General features: G+C 44.3%; 1 protein-coding gene across 1 annotated transcript in view; it reads right to left on the bottom strand.

The window, feature by feature from the left end:
* The window catches only part of LOC113406794 (WD repeat-containing protein 49-like), a 30,725-nt gene extending 8,183 nt beyond the window's left edge, over positions 1 to 22,542 (bottom strand). Inside the window, exons 1-10 of the mRNA XM_026653517.2 lie at positions 22,390 to 22,542; positions 18,513 to 18,664; positions 17,917 to 18,019; positions 15,776 to 15,882; positions 15,608 to 15,687; positions 15,461 to 15,515; positions 14,343 to 14,388; positions 13,312 to 13,371; positions 11,807 to 11,969; positions 8,381 to 8,476 (exon numbers count right to left, since the gene is read on the bottom strand). Coding sequence (XP_026509302.1) covers positions 8,381 to 8,476; positions 11,807 to 11,969; positions 13,312 to 13,371; positions 14,343 to 14,388; positions 15,461 to 15,515; positions 15,608 to 15,687; positions 15,776 to 15,882; positions 17,917 to 18,019; positions 18,513 to 18,664; positions 22,390 to 22,542 — 1,015 coding nt within the window. The remainder of the gene's footprint in view (positions 1 to 8,380; positions 8,477 to 11,806; positions 11,970 to 13,311; positions 13,372 to 14,342; positions 14,389 to 15,460; positions 15,516 to 15,607; positions 15,688 to 15,775; positions 15,883 to 17,916; positions 18,020 to 18,512; positions 18,665 to 22,389) is intronic.
* Between the last annotated feature and the right edge of the window lie 764 nt (positions 22,543 to 23,306).

Below are 23,306 nucleotides of genomic sequence, written 5' to 3'. Positions count from 1 at the left end.
AAAGCCCTGAGGTAAGTGGAGAAATGGGATACTGGGAGGAAGCACAAGCAGGAGAGTGCAAGAGGGGAGGACTCCTGTCTCAGACTGAGAAAGCGGGACAATCAGCGAGTTATCAAAAGTGCCTATACACAAATGCAAGAAGCCTGGGAAACAAGCAGGGAGAACTGGAAGTCCTGGCACAGTCAAGGAACTATGATGTCATTGGAATAACAGAGATTTGGTGGGATAACTCATATGACTGGAGTACTGTCATGGATGGATATAAACTGTTCAGGAAGGACAGGCAGGGCAGAAAAGGTGTGGGAGTTGCATTGTATGTAAGAGAGGAGTATGACTGCTCAGAGCTCCGGTATGAAACTGCAGAAAAACCTGAGTCTCTCTGGATTAAGTTTAGACGTGTGAGCAACAAAGGTGATGTTGTGGTGGGAGTCTGCTATAGACCACCAGACCAGGGGGATGAGGTGGACGAGGCTTTCTTCCGGCAACTAGCAGAAGTTACTAGATCGCAGGCCCTGGTTCTCATGGGAGACTTTAATCACCCTGATATCTGCTGGGAGAGCAATACAGCGGTGCACAGACAATCCAGGAAGTTTTTGGAAAGTGTAGGGGACAATTTCCTGGTGCAAATGCTGGAGGAACCAACTAGGGGCAGAGCTCTTCTAGACCTGCTGCTCACGAACAGGGAAGAATTAGTAGGGGAAGCAAAAGTGGATGGGAACGTGGGAGGCAGTGACCATGAGATGGTCGAGTTCAGGATCCTGATACAAGGAAGAAAGGAGAGCAGCAGAATACGGACCCTGGACTTCAGAAAAGCAGACTTTGACTCCCTCAGGGAACTGATGGGCAGGATCCCCTGGGAGAATAACATGAGGGGCAAAGGAGTCCACGAGAGCTGGCTGTATTTTAAAGAATCCTTATTGAGGTTGCAGGAAAAAAACATCCCAATGTGTGGAAAAAACAGTAAATATGGCAGGCGACCAGCTTGGCTTAACAGTGAAATCCTTGCTGACCTTAAACGCAAAAAAGAAGCTTACAAGAAGTGGAAGATTGGACAAATGACCAGGGAGGAGTATAAAAATATTGTTCAGGCATGCAGGAGTGAAATCAGGAAGGCCAAATCACACTTGGAGTTGCAGCTAGCAAGAGATGTTAAGAGTAACCAGAAGGGTTTCTTCAGGTATGTTAGCAACAAGAAGAAAGTCAAGGAAAGTGTGGGCCCCTTACTGAATGAGGGAGGCAACCTAGTAACAGAGGATGTGGAAAAAGCTAATGTACTCAATGATTTTTTTGCCTCTGTCTTCACGAACAAGGTCAGCTCCCAGACTGCTGCACTGGGCAGCACAGTATGGGGAGAAGCCCTCTGTGAAGAAAGAAGTGGTTCGGGACTATTTAGAAAAACTGGACGAGCACAAGTCCATGGAGCCGGATGCTGCATCCGAGGGTGCTAAAGGAGTTGGCGGATGTGATTGCAGAGCCATTGGCCATTATCTTTGAAAACTCATGGTGATCGGGGGAGGTCCCGGATGACTGGAAAAAGGCTAATGTAGTGCCCATCTTTAAAAAAGGGAAGGAGGAGGATCCGGGGAACTACAGGCCAGTCAGCCTCACCTCAGTCCCTGGAAAAATCACGGAGCAGGTCCTCAAGGAATCAATTATGAAACACTTAGAGGAGAGGAAAGTGATCAGGAACAGTCAGCATGGATTCACCAAGGGCAAGTCATGCCTGACTAACCTAATTGCCTTCTATGATGAGATAACTGGCTCTGTGGATGAGGGGAAAGCAGTGGATGTGTTATTCCTTGACTTTAGCAAAGCTTTTGATACAGTCTCCCACAGTATTCTTGCCAGCAAGTTAAAGAAGTATGGGCTGGATGAATGGACTATAAGGTGGCTAAAAAGCTGGCTAGATCGTTGGGCTCAATGGGTAGTGATCAACGGCTCCATGTCTAGTTGGCAGCCAGTTTCAAGTGGAGTGCCCCACGGGTCGGTCCTGGGGCCGGTTTTGTTCAATATCTTCATTAATGATCTGGAGGATGGCGTGGACTGCACTCTCAGCAAGTTTGCAGATGACACTAAACTGGGAGGAGTGGTAGATACGCTGGAGGGTAGGGACAGGATACAGAGGGACCTAGACAAATTAGAGGATTGGGCCAAAAGAAACCTGATGAGGTTCAACAAGGACAAGTGCAGAGTCCTGCACTTAGGACGGAAGAATCCCATGCACTGTTACAGACTAGGGACCGAATGGCTAGGAAGCAGTTCTGCAGAAAAGGACCTAGGGGTTACAGTGGACGAGAAGCTGGATATGAGTCAACAGTGTGCCCTTGTTGCCAAGAAGGCTAACGGCATTCTGGGCTGTATAAGTAGGGGCATTGCCAGCAGATCGAGGGATGTGATCATTCCCCTCTATTCGACATCGGTGAGGCCTCATCTGGAGTACTGTGTCCAGTTTTGGGCCCCACACTACAAGAAGGATGTGGAAAAATTGGAAAGAGTCCAGCAGAGGGCAACAAAAATTATTAGGGGGCTGGAGCATGTGACTTATGAGGAGAGGCTGAGGGAACTGGGATTGTTTAGTCTGAAGAAGAGAAGAATGAGGGGGGATTTGATAGCTGCTTTCAACTACCTGAAAGGGGGTTCCAAAGAGGATGGATCTAGACTGTTCTCAGTGGTACCTGATGACAGAACAAGGAGTAATGGTCTCAAGTTGCAATTGGGGAGGTTTAGGTTGGATATTAGGAAAAACTTTTTCACTAGGAGGGTGGTGAAGCACTGGAATGGGTTACCTAGGGAGGTGGTGGAATCTCCTTCCTTAGAGGTTTTTAAGGTCAGGTTTGACAAAGCCCTGGCTGGGATGATTTGGTTGGGGATTGGTCCTGCTTTGAGCAGGGGGTTGGACTAGATGACCTCCTGAGGTCCCTTCCAACCCTGATATTCTATGATTCTATGAAGGCTGCAGCAGAAACCCACAGTGAGGCGGGGCAGTCGGCCTCAGAGCATGTAAGGTGCCCCTTATCACCACTGCGCCGCGCCCCCTCCCCCCATTTCCACCCAGGCTGGGAGGTAAAAGTCTGCAGATAAACTTTTGAACTCTGGGGCTGCACTGACCAGGGACAGAGACTTTTGGGTGATTTTTTGGGTTGCTGGACTTAAGACCTTGAGGGAAAAAGGACACTGCCAAACTTACTTGGGGGTGGGTCTTTTGCTCATGGTTTGTGTTATGAATCCTGTTTGTGATGTTTCCCCAACATAATGCCACATTGTTTCCCTCCTTTATTAAAGGGATTTTGCTACACTCAGACTCCGTGCTTGCGAGAGGGGAAGTATTGCCTCTTAGAGGTGCCCAGTGGGGTGGTATGTAATTGTCCCAGGTCACTGGGTGGGGGCTCGAGCCAGTTTTGCATTGTGTTATTGAAACGGAACCCCTAGATACTGAACCCGGCCCTTGTTGCTGCCAACTCAGACAGGCAGAAGGGTTACACAGACATGTATTCTGTGCCCCACCCTTTGTCCCCTCTGCATCAGAATCTGTACTTCTGACATTCAGTGTGAAGGAACTGAGGGGTTTCGGGTGGTGAACCCTTATACAGCCAGGGAGGGACTATGGCTGCAGGATGTGAGTGCCGCCCCATGGGTACTGCTAGGTAAAGTTCTCTGGCTCTGGTGCACAGGGCATGCACACATCCACATGAAATACATGTCTACATCACATCTCGAAGAACACTGACAGGTAGGTAACTGTTTTTTCTCTGGTTCCATCCACCAGAATAAACCAGAAATAGACACCTCGGTAGCAAAGATCTACCCATCAATCCGAGAATTTATTTTCTTTATCCAGAGCTGCAGGAGATCTACCATAGCATTATGCTTCCAACTGCTAGGACTCCTGGTCTCAAGCACAGCGATCACTCCACAGGTACAATCACACATCAGAAGTCTTCAATCCTTCATACTAACGGTGTGGGACAACTCCCTGGAACACATGAAAGATCAAGTACAGGTTCCAACACAGGTGTTCAACTCCTTACAATGGTGGTCCGCCCACAACGATGTCCACCAAGGCACGTCCCATCTGGCTTCCAGATCCTTTAATCCTCACAACCGACGCCAGCCTGGAGGGCAGGGAGCTCATTTGGAGACTCAAACAGCCCAGGACCCTGGAGCCAGGAGGAAAACGCTCACAGCGTAAACCTCCTAAAGCTGCCAAGCTAGCTCTGTGAAGGTTCCAGCCCACTCTAAGGAGGAACCATGTCCTGCTTCAATCAGACAATAGGACTGTGGTCACGTATTTAAACAACCAAGGGGAAACGAGTCCAGCACTACACACAGACGTAACAGAAATAATGAGGAGGGTGGAATGGTTCCTCATTTTCCTCAGAGAGCCACATCAAAGGGGACTTGAACCAAAATCCAAACTGGCTCAGCAGGCACAGGATCAATAATGCTGAATGGTGCCTGAAATCAGGAGGTTTTCAATCTCATCATTCAGCCTCCCTTTAACCAACCTGTGAATGATAAGAATGCAAAGAGGCCAAAACAGTTCACAAAGGAGGCAGGCCACAGATCCATGCGGACATATGTCTTATTGCATAGTTGACCACAGGGCCTACTTTACACAATTCCACCCTTTCCACTACTGGGGAAAGTGGTCCAGAAACTAAAACAAGAATAGGCAATGGTAACACTGATAACTCCTCATTGGCAGAGGAGACCTTGGCTCTTAGCTGTGACAGCTGAAACTGGAGCCCTCACTCCAGCTTCCATGGAAACTGGGCATCCTCTCAACAAAGTCCTCTGCTTCATCCGGACCTGAAACAGCTTCAGCTAACTGCCTGTTTTTGAGAGGGAAGCTCTAGAAGGTCTCAGTCTGTCCTCCAGAATCATTAAGATACTGTTTTTGTCTACGAGAATATCAATACTAAAAGCATACTCCTCTACCTGGTCCAGATTCAACAACTGGTGTCAAGAGTACAATGCAAATCCCAGAAGTCCAGAAATTCCAATCATTCTGAACTTTCTCGAAGGCGGCATAGAGAGAGGCTTGCAGCCCAGGACCATTGCATGTCAGGTGTCTGCTATTAATAGCATGGTATTTGCAGGATCCTTGGGCTCCCTGGCAGACAATCCACAGGTAGCCAGAGTCCTTCTAGCAGTCCAATTAGCCACAGTAGTAGTCAGGCCACTTTTCCTAAAACGGGACCTTTGACATGACAAATCGTCCCTCTGAGCCTCTGACTTCCGTATTGGCCTTTTATTTATCCATAGACTCATTTCTTAGTATCTGTCACATCCGCCAGGTGAGTGTCGGAGCTGGCAGCCTTACCCATTCAGGAGCTGTACTGCATGTTCTATGAAGACAGGGTGGTGCTCAGGACAGCAAAATCCCTTCTTCCTAAGGTAAATTCCACACTTCCCAAGAGGTTGTGCTGTCTTTGTTCTGTCCAAAACCACAACATCCAACTGAAAAGGAGTGGCACGGATTAGATGTCAGAAAAAGCATTGAAAATCTCTTGAGTGTACAGAATCCATGAAAAGATCAGGTTCCCTATTTGTGTTCTTCCACCAAAATGCCAGGGACTCAGAGCTTCCAAGTCCTCCATCACTAGGTGGATTAGACTACATATTGTGGAAGCCTACAAATCATCAGAGGCTCCTGTCCCAGAAAGGATCAAGACAGGGTGCTGGAACAATCTGTATAGCGGGGGTGCTGAGAGCCATTGAACCAAACTGTAAACCTTGTATGTGATGGAAACTACTTCAAGCCAGGGGGTGCGGCAGCACCCCCAGCACCAGCACCTATGGATCAAAGCACACTCCACAAGATCCTTAGCAACCTCACGGGTGGAACGAGCAAGTGCGCCCACTTCGGAAATTTGCAAAGCAGCCACTTGGTCTATGCCAGCAGTTCTCAACCAGAGGTCCAAGGCCCCCTGGGGGTCCACAAGCAGGTTTCAGGGGGTCCACTAAACAGAGCTGGCATTAGACGCATTGGGTCCCAGGGCAGAAAGCCCACGCTGCCCTGACTGCAGCACCCAGGGCTGAAGCCAAAGCCTGAGCAGCTTAGATTCGTAGGGACCCATGCAATTGTCCTGCTTGCTTCCCCCTAATGCCACCCTGGCTTTTATATGCAGAAAAACAGTTGTTGTGGCCCAGGTGGGCTATGGAGTTTTTATAGCATGTTGGAGGAGCCTCAGAAAGAAAAAGGTGAGACACCCTGGTCTACACCTAACAGCTTCATTGGGCACTATAAGGTGGATCTTCTATCTTCTGCAGAGACATCCTTTGGCAGGACAGTGCTGCCGGTGGTGGCCCAGAAATAATACAGACTTTTCAGCAAGCTCACAGAAAGAGGGTTACTTCTTTCCTGCTGAACTTTTGTTTCATAACCCTCCTTGTTCAACTGATCGCTACTGCACAGGCATCCAGAATTGTGGGTGAGCAGGGCCATGACAGTGGCGCTGCAGAGGGCTCCCTGTCCTGCCTTCTAAATTATCCCAACTCCCAATTATGTGGATAAAATCCGTGTGTCCCCCATGCTATTCAGATAATCAAGAGTATACTGTATTGTTATATTTCCAAGCATCCTAGCTATAACGTGCGCGTAGCTATATCTTAATGTTCAGAAAAGATGCAAACAAGTTTGTAAGGACTAATGAAAAAAGTCATAATAATTTTATTATCAATATCGAGGTCTCTCCCCTACAGGGCACTTGATCTACAGTGAGCTAGCCATTCACGCAGTGCTGGTTCTGCCTCCTCATTTCTAGCTATAATGTATTTTTAGCTTCTTTCAATTCAGTGTAAGTACTTTCCCATATCAGTTTTCCATGTAAACAATTGCTGTAGTTGCTACAGGGATGTAATGTGATTGCAAAACAAGAGGAAGCATCAATCCAAGTGGTACAAAAACGGTTAGAGAATCCTGCCGTAGAGTAGCCCTAAATTCTATTCTGCAGCAGCCTACTGGCAGCTTATGGGATCACTGCTAAGGTCCCAGAGGTTGTGCTGCAGAACACAACAGTAATTAGTTATTAATTATGTGTATTATCGTAGCACTCAGGAGCCCAAGTCAAGTACCAGGATCCCATTGTGCTAAGAACTGTACAAACACAGAACAGATACCCAGTCCCTGCCCTAAAGAGCTTATAATAAGACAAGGGACAAGAGACCGATACAGACAGAGGAGTACAAGGAACCAATGAGACAATATTGGTCAACATGACAGGCTGTGGTCTCAGCACATCAGTGGCCTAATCGTTGTCAACATTTTTGTAGGCATCATGACAAAGGAGGGTTTTGGAGAACGTAGCTTTGCAGATGTTTACAGGGAACTTCTCCTAAGTGTGAGGAGCACCATGAGGAAAGACGAAGGTGATTATTTGAAAATTCAGCAAGTGGGCAATCGAAGTTCTCCCACGGGCCAATCAGAGGTGGGAGCTGATATCTCAATAGTAAATGAGAGGTGACAGGCAATGTGGGGACAGACTGTGAAGGGCCTTGGAAGTGAATACAAGCAGATTATGTTTGATGCAATAGAGAAGCAGGAGAAAGCAAAGAGGAGTGACGTGATCACAGCGATGTGCTAGGAAATTACCTTTGAAGCAGCATTTTGAATGGATCTGAGCAGGGCAAGATTGCACTTGTCAAGGCCAGAGAGAAGGATGTTGCTTTAATTGAGACAAGATGATGAGAACCTTGATGAGAGTTTTAGCTGGATGGATGGATAGGAAAGGCTGTATCTTAGGCTATACCTAGAGTACATGCTGGGAGTGCGATTCCCATGCTTGCATACACATATTTGCACTAGCTTGGATGAGAACTAGTGCAAGTGCAAATAGTAAAGTAGCTGCAGTAGTGGGGGCAGCAGCAGTGGAAACACAGTTTAGCTGTGCTGAATAGAAGCCCTCCTGAACCCCCTGGGTACATACCTGGCGTGGCTAAGCCTTGCTGCCACTGCCCATGCTCTGTGGCCACCCACACTACTATTTATGCTTGCACTAACTTTCCTCAAGCTAGTGTGAATATGTGTATGCAAGCAGGGGAATCACACCTCCCACTCATAGTGTAGATGTAGCCTTAGAAAGATTATGCAGGTTTAAGGAATGAGCTGCTGATGGGCTCTGAAGGGAAAGCTGTTCATTTCTTCTTGGCTGGAAGTTGGTTTCCAGAGTGCAAGGTGTTGTGGGAACTGAGTTGGCTCAAAGGCGGCAATTAGTCATGGTCCCAAAGAAGGTAAGAATTGTTTAATGCTCTTTTTCTGGAAAAACCATAATCGTCTGGAGTTTTTAAAATCAATTTAGTAGCATGAATCATTTTTAAAAAATCCTATTTCTTAGAGATGCAACATATTGTAGTAAACGCTAGCGTTATTAACTCCTACCTTGAGGCCCATTGGAAATAAGAGAGGCTGCTGTTGATTCAAATTTCACTGCGCGAGTCCTCAGAAATACGAGTTGAGTAATACTTGTGTCTACAGCTTGGGAAGGAAAAAGAAGAACAAGATTGATTTGTTCATTCTAAGCCTGCTTAAATCTTAAACACAACTTAATTGTTCTCTAGTGAAGGATAAAACCAAAATGTTAAAATAGAATTATATTGTAGCAGCAGGTTTTCCAGAGATCAGGGTATTATTTTCCACCATATTTAGATTATAACAATTAAATTCCTACTGCTCTCTAAGTAGGCATAATGCACAACTCATTATTTATCATCTATACTTGCTTTTAAGATATACTAAACCTCTCTATGTGTTGATGACAAATACACCTCTACTCCGATATACCGCGACCCGATATAACACGAATTTGGCTATAACGTGGTAAAGCAGTGCTCGGGGGGGGCGGAGCTGCACACTCCGGTGGATCAAAGCAAGTTCAATATAATGCGGTTTCACTTAGTGGTAAGATTTTTTGGCTCCCAAGGACAATGTTATATCGAGGTAGAGGTGTATACCAGCACTGATGATTTTTACTAAAACTTCAACAGAACAGTTTTCCTTGGGAAAAACACAGTTCAGTTTAAATAAAAATGCTTTGCAAAATCATGTTGTTTTTCATGAAATTTCAGAGAAAGGGGGGAAATAGTTCAAAAAAGACATTTCAGCTTTTTCTGAACAAAACATTTTGATCTTTCCTTTTAAAATGACTTTCCATTTTGAATTTTTAAAAATTCTGTATTATATATTATAAAATATAATATAATAAAGTCAAAAGTCAACACTGAAATAAAATGTTTTGATTTTGTTGAAACAAAATATTTGGATAAATTTGAAAAGAATTTTTATGGAAATTTTCTTTCCTGGAGCATTTAATTTTCAGGTTTTGTTCCAATTCAGAATGAACACAAAATTTAGAAATCTCAAAATCCTCCATGAACTGGAATTTCTGTTCTCTACCCAGCTCTAGTTTTTACCATGTGCAATGACAGCCACTGTTTGTCGTCAGAGAGTGTGGGCATTCTGAGTGAAATTTACGTAGACTGTAAACTCTTTGGTTCAAGCAGGGAGCATCTTTTTGTTCTGTGTTTGTACAATGCCTAGCACAATGAATTCCTGGTCCGTGACGAGGGCTCATATGTACTACCACAGTACAAATAAATAAAAGGATAATAAATATTTTATTAATAATAAAATATGTTGTGCAATTTTTAATTATGATAAATTAAAGCAATTGTTACATAGATTTCTTTTAACACCTAAAAAGTTCCACCCCTCCTTGTGTTAGTAGTTTTTCAGTTAACGCAACCTTAGATCAACAAAATATCTGGATGCTAGTGATGAGAAGGTGAAAGGAAGAAAGTACAAATTATGTTTTTGGCAAGAATGCCTTTTTTCTTCGACAGCAATTCCTTTATAATTACTATGAAAATTTTTCAAAATATTTTCTACTTCTAGGAATGCTCAGAATTTTAGTACACAATAAGAAAACGTCTGTAGATGTATAGCAGCACACTTGCATTTCTTCAGAGTGAAGGCATTTGGAAATGTGCCTCATCACTGCTGTATTAATATATGCGTACCTTAGGAAGATAATGTATAGTATTGCAGAGCATGTAACATGCTAAGGCAGGACACCAGTGGTGTGTATGGTACAAGAACCTAGTTAAAGAGCCATGACAGAAAATGGTTCTGTACCATTCTTATGTACACAGGACTGAACCTGATGGGGAAGTTGGGTCATTTCCACAGGCCAGGCCAACCACTGGAATATCAATTTTGGGCCAAATTCTGACCCTGTTACCATGGGACTAAAGGATACATGTGCCCCGAACTCCAGCATAGGGGAGCTCAGTGTCAGCCTGACCGATCCCAAGGACAGTCAAGATGGGGCAGAAAGTGATGTGGAGCTGCTTCTCAGCACCAGTTCCATAGTCAGGTCCCACGGAACTGCTGAAAGGACGTCTGACTCTTACCGGTAATAGCCTGCTAGGGGCCAACAGGCCATTGAAGACCATTGGCATGAAAGGCATGGTAATCATGCCCCCCCCCCGATACCTCCCAATGCACTTCTTATACTGAGGAAGACCAAGTTATGCCAGCAGTTCTCAAACTGTGAGTCGGGACCCCAAAGTGGGTTGCAACCCTGTTTTAATGGGGTCTCTAGGGCTGGCTTAGACTTGCTGGGGTTCGGGGCTAAAGTCAAAGCCCAAGCCCCACCGCTCGGGGCCGAAGCCAAAGCCTAAGGGCTTCAGCCCTGGGCGCCAAGGCTCAAGTTACAGGCCCCCTGCCTAGGGCTGAAATCCTTGGGCTTCGGCCCCAAGCGGTGGAGCGGTGGGGCTCGGGCTTTGGCTTTACCCACCCCCCACCGGGAGCAGCGGGGCTCAGGTGGGCTCAGGCTTTGCTCCCCACTCCTGGGGTCAAATAATAACTTTGGTTGTCAGAAGGGGGTCACAGTGAAGTGAAGTTTGTGAACTACTGAATTACGCCAATCAGGAATTCCACCATGCCCAGGGAATCTCCAGATGCCCTATTAGGGCAGCTTTCCATCCCCTTTGCTGCTCTGCAGAGCTAAGGAGACAGAGCATGGTCTAAGGACCTGGACCAACATTTCCAGAAGAAGGAACTTGTAAATACTATTATACTCTTAAGCATGTAACCAAAGGACAATTGTTCATTCAGTTGTAATGCTTAAAGAAAGAGATGGCCTTGCAGCTAAGGTACTAGATGGACTCTGAAGGTCTGGGTTCAATTCTCTGCTCTGCTACAAACTCCCTGCCTTACCTTGGGCAAGTCATTTAGTCACTCTGTGCCTCAGTTTCCCCAGCTATAAAATGAGCATAATAAACCTTTCTTTGGGTTGTCTATTTAGAATATAAGCTGGTCAAGGCAGGGACTGTTTCTCACTCTGTGTGTGTGTGTGTGTGTGTGTGTGTGTGCGCACAGCACACATAGCACAATGTCTCATTTGGAGCCTTTAGGCAGGCACTACTGTAATACAAATAATTATTCATGTATATATGTGTATATATACCCCCCAAACACACCAAGAAAACAAATATAATCAACTTCATCCTTTGTCCTTGATATTTACTACAAACTATTTGATTTGCTCATTACATTAGAGATAACAGCTTTAACTAAACCAATGGTATGGCACTGCTCCCGTGCCCTATATTGCAATAATTTTATATGATGTACAGTTACCATGCTGTCTCCCTGTTCTACTGAATTTAATAAGTGTCCTCCTAATAGTATAGTTTGCTGTAACATGCAAGGTCCACATCTCTCCAAAAAAGATTTTGAATGAAGGGTTAAGCTGGAAACTGTTTAGGAATTGTTTTCTCTGTAGTTTCCCTAGTCAGTACTTACCTTCTGTGCCAGCACAGTGAGTGGGAAAAGATGTGTGAAGTTTGCGGTATATGTGTCCTGAGATCATATTCCAAACGATAATTTCACCATCATAACTGGAGGTGGCAAGAAGAGTAGGTGGACACTGAGCAATACACAGAATATCCTCCTTGTGGCCACTGCTCTAAATGAAAAAAAGATGACATAAAAGAAACACTGCTGCTCCTTTCCCTTTGTTCAGCAAGAGAAAGGGACCTAGGCACAGACTTTCCCTGGCTCTTGCAGCTCACACACAAGAACCTATGTCATCTCTCCAGCCTAATCTCCTACATAGTATCAGGTGAGAAATTTAAAACAACTGAGATTAGTGTCTTTTGGACCATACATCTCATTTGCCAATGCTTTTCCTCATCCCATCCCATCCCATCCCATCAGGGTCTACAACTCACACAGCTTTAATTATTACCACCTTCTCTCTCTCTGCTGGTGACTCACAGATCTCCCCCCATCCTCAGTTCAGACTGTGTCCGTCTCTCTGACATCTTCTGCTGAATGTCTCACTGAAGCCTCAAGATACTCAACCAGTCAAAAAATGAACTTGTTGTCTTTATTATAATAATATATGGAGATATACCTATCTCACAGAACTGGAAGGGACCTTGAAAGGTCATATGAGTTCAGCCCCCTGCCTTTACTAGCAGGACCAAGTACTGATTTTTGCTCTAAATCTCTAAGTGGCCCCTTCAAGGATTGAACTCACAACCCTAGGTGTAGCAGGCCAATGCTCAAACCACTGAGCTATCCCTCCCCCCTTTCCTCCAGCATCACTTTCTTCTCTCTCTCTCTCCCTCTCCTTTACATCCACAGCCCCACCATCCTCCTAGCCTCACAGCTGTAATGTCAGTTTTTGACTCCTCTCTCCTCTTCACACTGAAGTGGCCATCTAATTCTGCTGGTTTTCATTCCAAAACTTCTGCAAAATCAGCTATTCTTCTCCATTCACAACATAAAAAGCTCCTGTTCAGACCTCGATCATTTCATGCTTCAACTTTCATGCAAGGGAGGTCTAGGTTGGACATTAGGAAAAAGTTCCTAACTGTCAGGGTGGTTAAACACTGGAATAAATTGCCTAGGTAGGTTGTGGAATCTCCATCTCTGGAGATATTTAAGAGTAGGTTAGTTAAATGTCTATCAGGGATGGTCTAGACAGTATTTGGTCCTGCCATGCGGGCAGGGGACTGGACTCGATGACCTCTCGAGGTCCCTTCCAGTCCTAGAATCTATGAATCTCCTTTTCCTCCTCCTTTCCAACCTGCATGACACTTACCTTGTTCCTCTCTAATCTGCTCAAAACTCAGGTGTGAAAGTTATCTATCTAGAATTATATGTTGGTAAGAATTCAAATAACTGCTCATTACTAAAGTCTAATTGTGTTCAATTATTTATCCAGCTTTGTGTTAAATAACATCTGACTTATTTTTTTAAAAGAACTTTATTTGTAATACAGAATCAAGATGGATTCTTACTATATCATCCTGCCAATAGGGCTGAGGTTTCTGAAAGTGATGAAGGTCGTCTGCAGAGTCCTGTTCCAAACAACATAGATAAAAGAGAAGTTGGTGTATTTTCAGCATTTTCTCAGCCAACAGGGTTATGTTCTTCACTAGGTATGTACGTACAGCTCAAAAGAAGTTGAACTCACATGTGCAAAAGGCAAATGGCTTTGAAACGCAAGTAATTCCCACTGACACAAAAGTGAACAGACAAGGCCCTTCATATTGCTAGAAACAATAGGTAACAAACCAAAAGGCTTGAGAACAGCATGTTTCCAATGTCTATTTAAGTTAATTTTTTAATTAAAATCTGGCTAAATATTATAATAAACATGCATTGCATATTAATAGCAGTATATGTAACAGCACTGCTTGCTAAAGACTCTTTGATTTGGCCATGTGTTTGATGATGGGCAACTGGATGGCTCACTGATGACTGTCAAATGTAATTTTGCATTTACTTGCTCCTGCAGGTTGCCTAAGGTACTGAATTCAGAAAATAGACAAAATGTCCAGGCCATGATCCTGCAAAGATTTACATGTGAGCCCAACTTTATGTGCTGAGTGGCCACGTGGAATTCAATGGAACTACTCTCAGGGTGAAATCCTGACCCCAGTGAAGTCAGGCAGTGTTTTGCCATTGAAGTCAATGGGACTAGGACTTCACCCTCAGTGCAATAAGTTACCCATGTTATTATGTCTCTGCAGGATCATGTCCTTGAAATTTTGTTTGTTTACTGGGCACAGAACCTTAGGCAACCTACAGAGAGTGAGATCAAGTTTTACATGTCCCACCTTTAAGTGGAGGAGGTTGTGTTGGACAACATTTTTAGTCTTAGCCCAAAACAGAAATGGTTGATACATCAGTGACTGTAAACAGTCTTTTTTCCCCCCCTTTTCACTTCGAATGAGAAGCAATAAATACAAAATTTAAGAGTTCATTTTAAAATAATAATAATTTTATATTAATACCAAGTCATTTTAGATATATATTTTTCACTTACAAAATACATGCTTATTCTTCTATCCCATCCAACAGCTATGATATACCTACAAGAAGATTTAATAAAGTGTTCAGTGTTCTGTTTGATTTTATATACTAGTAATTTTTTTTTTAAAGAGAGATGGTTTTTAAATATTACTGTTTTAAACATCAAGGAAATGGGAAAGTTACACGCAGCTTGCCAAAATTAATGAAATAATCCACTGAGAACTGCCTTCATGGAATGATAGCACCTATTAGGCCAATATTGTGTTTTTCATTATGTTTCTACAGTGGCTAACACAACTGGGGTCCTGGCTTCCACATGCTATTGTAACACAAATGATAACAACATGGGAGCACTGTGTACTGAGTAGCAGAGCAACAGCATCTGTCTCAGAGAACTAGGGATCTGTAAGCCAGCAAGCAGCTTCACTAGCCAGGGAAGGTAAAATAAAGCCAAAACTTCAGTTTGGGTCATACCCTTTTCTTCTGGGCTGGCTTTATCATCACTGGAGGATTCAAAACAAGAGAAAAGTATCTCAAAATACTTGGTCCCAACCACCAGAGGCCTTTGAAGCTTTCAGCAAGCAGGGAAGAGACAGGATACAACCTCCTCCTTGTGTTGCCTTTCCTGGCTATCCTCAATGGGCCTCCTGCCAGATTATCACGAAGTGACTTCCCTCAGGGTTTTACGTAAACCCTCATTTTCTCCAGACTGAGCCAAGGGCATTCTATTAAGTAATCCCCAGCATACAGTCACATGTTGCTTAGTCAGCTGACCCCTTTCCTTGTGGGCTTTGTCTGGTGACTACAACTCTCAGCAACCCCTGTAACATGCCCCATCAACAGATGTGCTGGCTGCCCCCGCACTTACAGGACAGTGCTCTATTAAAGGCTCTATAGGCACTCATCAAAGAATGTAACCTGCTTTGTATAGCTGTACAAGTCTGTTTATTTCCACTGTGTTTATTTTTTCAGAGGTTGTAGTTCTTTTTGTGGCACAGCTATGACCAATGCTCCAGTAAGGTCACAAAGGAATCACTTTCTACAGAAAAGAGCTAGCATTTGCAGTATAAATTCCCACAAAATATATCACTCCCTAGCTCAAGGTTCACACCAAGCTGTGAAAGATCTGACCTGCTTCTGTTCACCTCCACGTAGGTGCAGTCACAGACTTCAGCAAATTTGTCTTCTGTAGGGAAAAATAAACCAAACATTTATTCTTTTCAATACTTTAAATCATATTTTTCCAGTCTTTCAAATATTTTTCAACATGCTGTTTACCCCTTTTCAAAGTATTCAAACAATGTCCATTGTTGTAATTCCATATTTTCAAGCATCCATCTCTTCCTCCTGTAATTAACCTAAAATGGGATTAAAATTCAATATATTTCCCACATGTGTCAACAATTATATATATATATCTTCAAATAAACATAAAAAGAAACATACCTTCTTCCACTGACATCAAAGGTCAAACAGGTTATTGCAGCACCTCCATGAGCACCACTAAACTCAAATAAATGCTTTCCTGTTTCAAAATCCCACACTTTAACCACCTTTTAAAAGACAAGCAAACAAATAGTGATTGAAGGAGTGTCTGAAAAGTAGCAAGATTTTTCCATTTTACCCCCCTCTGCCCAGCCTCTCTCAACTGCTTTTTTTTTTTTTTTAGCTGAATGGTGTAGCTGCAGGCATCAGGAGAGCCTGTTATTTGATCTCCTTTACTGAGATCTTCAATGTCTCAAAATGAGCCTTGTAAGGTGCCTAGATACCAATGTGATGGCTGCCAAGTATCTACCTATCTTGGATTGGCACAGATGCATGAAGAAACGTATATAGCACTGGTCAACGTGACTGCCTGGATTACCATCACTTTAATCAGTATCCAGATTTATTCAGGACAAAATTAAGACGACCTAAGTCACGTCGATGTACAGCAACAGCAGTAATTAAATTGCTTTTGCATGTCCACGCTATGCTCCTTGTGTTGGCAGTGCATATCCTCACCAGGAGCACTTGCACTGATTAACTGTCTGTGTGGGGCATTGTAGGATGGCTTCTGGAAGGCAGCAACAGTCGATGTAAGCTACACTGACACTGCGTTGACCTAACTATATCGACCTAAGCACTATGCTTCTCACAGAGGTGGCGTATTAAGTCGGTGTCGTGGGTGAGTTACATTGGCGGGAGTTACAATTTAATGTAGATGCTTACAGAGTTGGGTTGACAAAAGCTGCCATTGATGTAAGTGTAGACCAGGGCTCAGTGTTTGAGAGAGAAAAAAGAAACAGCGACTCTAGAAAGACACATATTGGGGTGGGGTGGAATCTAAGACCCCGGTCTATACTATAAACTTATATTGGCATAACTACATCACTCAGGGGTGTGAAAAATTCACATCCCTGAGCAACGCAGTTATACTGACCTAACCCTTGGTGTAGCTACTGCCTCTCAGGGAGGTGGATTAACTACACCGATGGGAGAAGCTCTCCTGTTGGCATAGTAACAGCTTCACTAAAGTGCTACAGTGGTGCAGCTGCAGCACTGTATGTGAAGACAAGCCCTAAGTAACATATGCCTCTTAAAAATATGTGAAGTTCTTCTGAAGATGTCACTGTAGATGACATAACTTGCCTTTAAAATATTTTACAGATTGGCGATTAGCTACACTGGTAATGGGTAGAGCTGCTCAAAACTTGGGCTTTTTGGTTCATGAGAAATTGCAACATTTTCAAACTTGATTTAATTCCAAATTTCCATGAATCCAGAATTTTTGACGTTTCCAATGAACCAGAAATCCTGGAGAGAAAAAAAACAACCTGTTTCTGACACATTACATTTCCAAAACAAAATATGCTCTCCAGGCTGGCAGTTGCTGACTGCAATTGACATTGTGGTCAGCGTCACTGCTGCTAAAAGTTTCACCACTAACAGCAACAGTGAGATTGACAAGAATACCAATTGCAGGCAGCAGCTGCCCAGGCTTTGAGGTCTGTGGCTCTAGGGTAACCCTGGCATGTGTCCCAGGACCCCAAGGCTTCCAGACCCCTGGTTCAGCTGGTTCCCCCACTTCTGTCCCAGGGCCTCTCAGGTCCCAGCTTTGTGCAGTGAGCCTAGAAACCCTGTGAGCCCCCAGGATTTCTAAGCTCCCTGTTGTGGAGCTCAGAACCTAGATTCGGAGTCCTGACTAGAGCGAGGTCTCCCAGGACTTCCAGATTCCTGGCTCTACGGCAGTGAGTCTGGAAGCCCTGGCATGGCAGGGTGGCTCTGAAGCTATGGATCCTGGAAGCCTGGAGTTTCTGGCCCTGGCCAGTCCATGTAGTATAGCTCCGCAGCAGCCCACAAGGCAAGCTGACAGGGAACCAGGCAGGTTGATTCACTGAAAGTTTGTCAAACCTGACTTGCTTTCATGAAACATTTGGGGTTTGAAGAACCAGCATTTTCTGACAAAGCTGTTTCCCCGGAAAATCTCTGACCAGCTCTAGTGATGGGTGTGTTAAAAATGCACAGATTACATACAATAGATTAGACAGACACATGGAGTCATGTCAGCAACTACATTGCCTTTATGTGGTATAGTTTTCACTTACAGATCCCTCTGAGCAGCTCACCACGTGCCTGAACTCTTTGTTGTATTTGCAGCACAGAACTGGCTCCTTATGAGACACGATCAAGTGGGGCTCTGGAGGAGGCCTATCTCATGGAAAAACAAACCAAAGCAATGCAGCATATATCAACCGGACTGTACAAGAGTTGGGGAAAGTACAACGGCATTAAGCATTTCTATGCTATTTCCTCAGTACATCTTCCAAAAGGGGGAAAGCGATGCTGTGACTTTAATTTAAAGATACTGATAGCAGTGGGAAGAAAGAGGGAGGCCTTTAGTCTCCACATCCATCCCATTGTTAGTCTGCCTGCATCTACTAGACCATACTCTAGGGAATCTTTGCAAAGAATTCCCACCTGTGCTGCTACCAGTTCCACTGCACCAGCAGCTGTTGTAGTGGGAGCCTGAGGAGGGCACAGGGATCTACACTACCCTGTTCCCACAGAGGGCAAACTTCTCCAATTATATTTCAAATGCTCTAGGTTTCCCACACACACACAAACGTCCCATCTGTTGAACTTTTGAATAACAGCTGAAGAGGCTCACAAACCCTCAAACTCAAATGGGCTTGCCATGTACCTTAATCTTAGATGAAGAAGTGCAAGTGTATCCGCAGCAACACAAAGCGATCTGGTGCCTGGGGTGTAGTGGCAAGCAGTGAGCTCTCCCTTAATTCCACTGGTTTTTGAACAAGCTGTAAATAAACAGGTCTGGTCCACAATATCCCAAATCTGTAGGAAAAGATGTTACACAAACGGAACAACAATTAATAGGGTTGTACTCTAATGTCTGACACACGTCCTCATGCAGTTCTAAAAATACACTGCTATACTTCCCTTCCCACCCAGGTCAGGTAGTTATGCATGGCACCTACACTGGAAGGTTAGACCCTGACCAACAGTACCCCCAACACAACGCTGCTAGATCAGGGTCTCTGGGTATTTTAGAATCAGAGAAGGGAAGTAAGCAACAGATTACTTATCCTAAAGATGCTGTGTTACTTTTCCACAGAAGGGAACAGCTACGAGAGAGATTATCCTGGGGTAAATCTCTCCATCTCTCCTGTTGGAGATGTTCCTCTTTGTATAAATACATACTTATTCACTCACAGGGCCAGAGAGATTGACTCTATAGACCGGAGGCTAGAGTACTCACCTGAGATGTGGGAGACTCTGGTTCAAATCTCTGCTACAGTGAATAATTAAGTAGAACTGCTTCAACAGGGGAGATTGAGAGAGACCAACGCCAGGATACCCAATAGCCTGGTGGTTATGTTACTCCCTTGGAATATGAAAGACCCAGGTACAAGTCCATAATCTGAATCAGGCAGAGTAGGGACATGAACCCAGGTCACCTACCTCCTAGGTGAGTGCCCAAACCACAGGGCTATTGGGTATTATATACAACACACACATGCTAGTCTGAGAATCCTATTGGGCTTAGGCACAAACAAGGGCTCTAAGCAGCTAGTTAGCTGTGGTGCAGCATCAGGACTCAGGCACCGTTTTGTGCTTACCCACTGGTAGAAATTTAGGCACCTACAGGGTTAGGCAGCAGCTGAGTGGTGGTTGTGAGAATATCAGTGGCACCTAAGTAGTTTTATAGATCTAGTCCTGAGAGTCTTTCCACGGACTCTAGCCCAGGGATGGGCAAACCTTTTGGCTCGAGGGCCACATCTGGGTGGGGAAATTGCATGCAGGGCTGGGGCAGGGGGTTGGGGTGCGGGAGGGAGTACGGGGTGCGGGAGGGGATGCAGTGTGCAGGAAGGGACTCAGGGCAGGGGGTTCGGGTGCAGGAGGGGTGCAGGGTGCCGCAGGGGGCTCAGGGCAGGGAGTTGGGGTGTGGGGTGCAGAAGGGGTTTGGGCTCCAGCCCGGCGCCGCTTACCTGGAGCACCTTCGAGATGGCAGCGGCGCGCCTCTGTGGCCCCTGGGCTCCGCGCGCTGCCCTTGCCTGTGGGTACCTCCCCCGAATCTCCCATTGGCCGTGGTTCCCCATTCCCGGACAATGGGAGCTGCAGGGGGAGGTACCCACAGGCGAGGGCAGTACACGGAGCCCTCTGCCCCCCCCCATACCAGGGGCTGCTGGACGTGGTGCCAGCCGCTTCTGGGAGCAGCGCGGGGCCCACAATGCCACGGGGTGGCAATCCCGCAGGCTGGATCCAAAGCCCTGAGGGGCTGGATCCAGCCCGCAGCCCATAGTTTGCCCACCCCTACTCTAGCCCTTACTTGGTGAAAGTGCTCTGAGATGAAAAGTGCTATATAAATGTAGACTACTGTTTGTGATTTTCCTTCATACCATGTATGCCTAATTCATCCTTAGTCTATACCCAGTGAAGTCAGTGGAAATATACCAGAGATGAATTTAGCCCTATATCTAAATTAATCTTCGGTGTATGTCCACTGACTTCAATGGATATACACTAAGGATGAATTTGACAGATATGGTATAATGGAAAATGATGAACAATAATTTACATTTATAAAACAAGTCAACCCCTGATTCATGTTAAATTAGGAGCAATTAATAAGTTAATCAAACAGAAAAGGTGTTCACAATGGATGTATACATACTTGGTTCAAACTTGGAGAAAAACAGCGGAATCCTCTGGAAACACAGAAGACCCACACAAACCCCACAAGATGTCTGATTATAAAGTGTGGAGTACAGTTCTAAAGACATGCTTCTGGAAATTAAATAGGTAATTAAAAACAATAATATAATAGTGCTCGCTAATATAGTGGTCAGAAACCTAAACTTAATACTGAAGTCATACATTGGAAGAAGTGCAAAGGCTAATATTATTACTATAGGCAGGGTTGGTAGCACTGCCTATTATTAAGGTTGCTCAACACTTTCCATTATAAGACCCTGTTTTCTTTTTAATTTGCCTATTTTAGCAAATTTTAACTGCTTGAGCTGAAGTTTTCCATTCTGAGTGTCTGCATTAAGCTAAATAATTTTGGAAAATTTCAGCCAAAATGGTTCAGCAGTTTCTGAGAACAAGGGTAAGAAAAAATGTGCTTTACTCATGTTAAAAAAAAATCTATCAAACTTGTCTTTGGAAAGCTCTAGCTCCTCCTTACTTTGGAGAAAGTATGCTTTAGTTTTAGCAAGGGGCTGGGCTTTTGTGTCAGGGATGTGCTTTTTGCCATCCCTGTGAAAGTTTGCCAAATTTGGCCAAGTTATAAGCCTTCTTTTTAAAAAAATCACAGTTCGCACATGCTAAGTAGAGATTAATTTTAGCAGCTAATCTCCCTGAAGATTCCATCCCCCCTGGGCATGCTCCAGCCCAGGGATAAGCAAGACTTTCCCTGCAATTGCAGCTCTTGGCTGCTGTGGGCCATGCTGGGTCTGAACACCTACACTGAGAACAGGGAGACTGTGACACCCTGCTGGGCCCAGGCAGTGTGGAGGAGGAAGCTGCCTGATTCAAATATAGAGGGGACAAAAGATTAACCTACTGGGGTTTGGGAGGAGTAGAATGTGACAAGGAGCTGGGGAGTATAGAAACTGGAACTGGAGAGATCCAGGAGTGGAGGACTGGCTTGTCAAGGAGACTGGGGATGAAATGTTGCTGGGGTGGGGGGGAAGATGGTGACAGGGAGTGCAGAGGAGTGAGACTAGGACTTGCTAGGCAAGGAGACTTGTGGGGCGGGATGAGAAATCTGAGGAGTGGAGACTGGGACTGGCTATGCTGAGAGAATGGGACTTGGAAAGGGATGAGAAGGGATGGGGTGTGGAAAAGAAAGGACTGGGACAGGGATAAGTTGAAGGGGATGGGGAAGAAGGGGTCACACTTCAGGGAAATGCACAGAATATCACTAGAGCACACTCCCCGTCAAAGCCTCAATGGAGCCCAAGATCCCTGAGTGGGTCACACACTGGCAAACTTTAATAATATTATTTTAATGTAGGGTGGTTGTTGTTGTTGTTTTTTTGTGTAATACACACGTGTAATACATGCATTGTGTATGTAATACATGCCTAGTTAGGGAGATTTCAGCAAATGAAGAAACAGAAATACCTATCCTAGAGAAATTACAATAGAAGCAAGATCCCTAAATTAAAAAACAAAACACAAAGTCACTTTCTAAAGTAGAACAACACTTTAAAAAGTTCAGAGTACTGGATCCCTGAAGTTTTATCATAATTTGTGAAACATTTAGCAACGAATGCATTTAGTACAACTGAAAACCTAAGAGACTATTGACTCATAGGAGTACTTGCTGGAATTGCTCTCTACATTGATCTGTTTAAGGGCCAGATCCAACTCCAATTTCGGTTGGAGTCTTTTCTATTGACTTCATTGAGAATTAGATCAGGCCCTACATTTCTATACTGTACTATTATGTATGTGTTCATGTTTATTAGACTGAATATATTTATATTTATTTCCGCGAATACAAAAAAAAGAACTGGGGTAGGATATCAGACACTTGCTGTATATAGTGAGACCTTAATGGTGTTGTCTGTGGATATGGAAAATATTTTCACATCTTCTGCAGATATGGAGAGGTAACAGACTGGCGCTGTGTGGCTTCTGAGCATGCCTGTTGGTCGGCTGAAATTTAATAAGAACAGGTCAATAGTAAGCAGTTTCAAATTCATTGTTTCTTATAAAACAAAATAAAAATAAATGGGCTGGAATCTGCGACTACTCGTATGTTTGGTGGGAATTGTATTTTGTGTTTTCTCACAAAAAACCCCGCACGTAAGCAGAGTGGTCTTCCAGTATCAGGCACTTGGAGTGATGTACATGAAACAATAGCATCTGCTTGCAGAGTTCAGCTTTTCATGAGATGTTAATGCCACCAAATGGATTCCTAGGCCTCAATTACACAATGAGCTCCGTGTGGACAGATATCATCGTAGGACTGGGGTCTTAGGCACAAGCAAAACCTCAAACCGATCTTAGATAAAAAACAGAGGATAGTCCTGGAATTTTTATATTTATATAAAATATTTAAACTTATGGGAATGATTTTGCTGCACGCGTGTGTGTGTGTTGATATTATCAACAGTGCAGCAGAGCCATTCTGTAAACTCAGGCATATTTCCAGGACATTTGTGATTGTCTCCACAATGCACTTAGCTTATCCCGATTAACAGGGCAATACACTAGATAGTAAGAATTACTTATCATTAATATGTGGTTACAAAGTCCTTCATAACAGATTCTTTCAATGAGTACTGTAACCGTCTCTTACCCAGACATGTAAGGGTTCCACATCCGGATGATTCGATCCATTCCGCCTGTCACTATGAGGTTGGTTTTTTTACAGAATGCAAATGTTTTTACTCCTTTGTAGACTTGAAACACAGTCTGATCTCCCTCAGCTCTCTTTGGAGGGATTCTAGGTATCACCGGCCCT

The sequence above is a fragment of the Terrapene carolina genome, unplaced genomic scaffold (genome assembly GCF_002925995.2).
Source record: "Terrapene carolina triunguis isolate 2854851 unplaced genomic scaffold, T_m_triunguis-2.0 Scaffold139, whole genome shotgun sequence".
Lineage (NCBI taxonomy): Eukaryota > Metazoa > Chordata > Testudines > Emydidae > Terrapene > Terrapene triunguis.
This window is presented reverse-complemented; position numbering and strand designations above follow the sequence as displayed.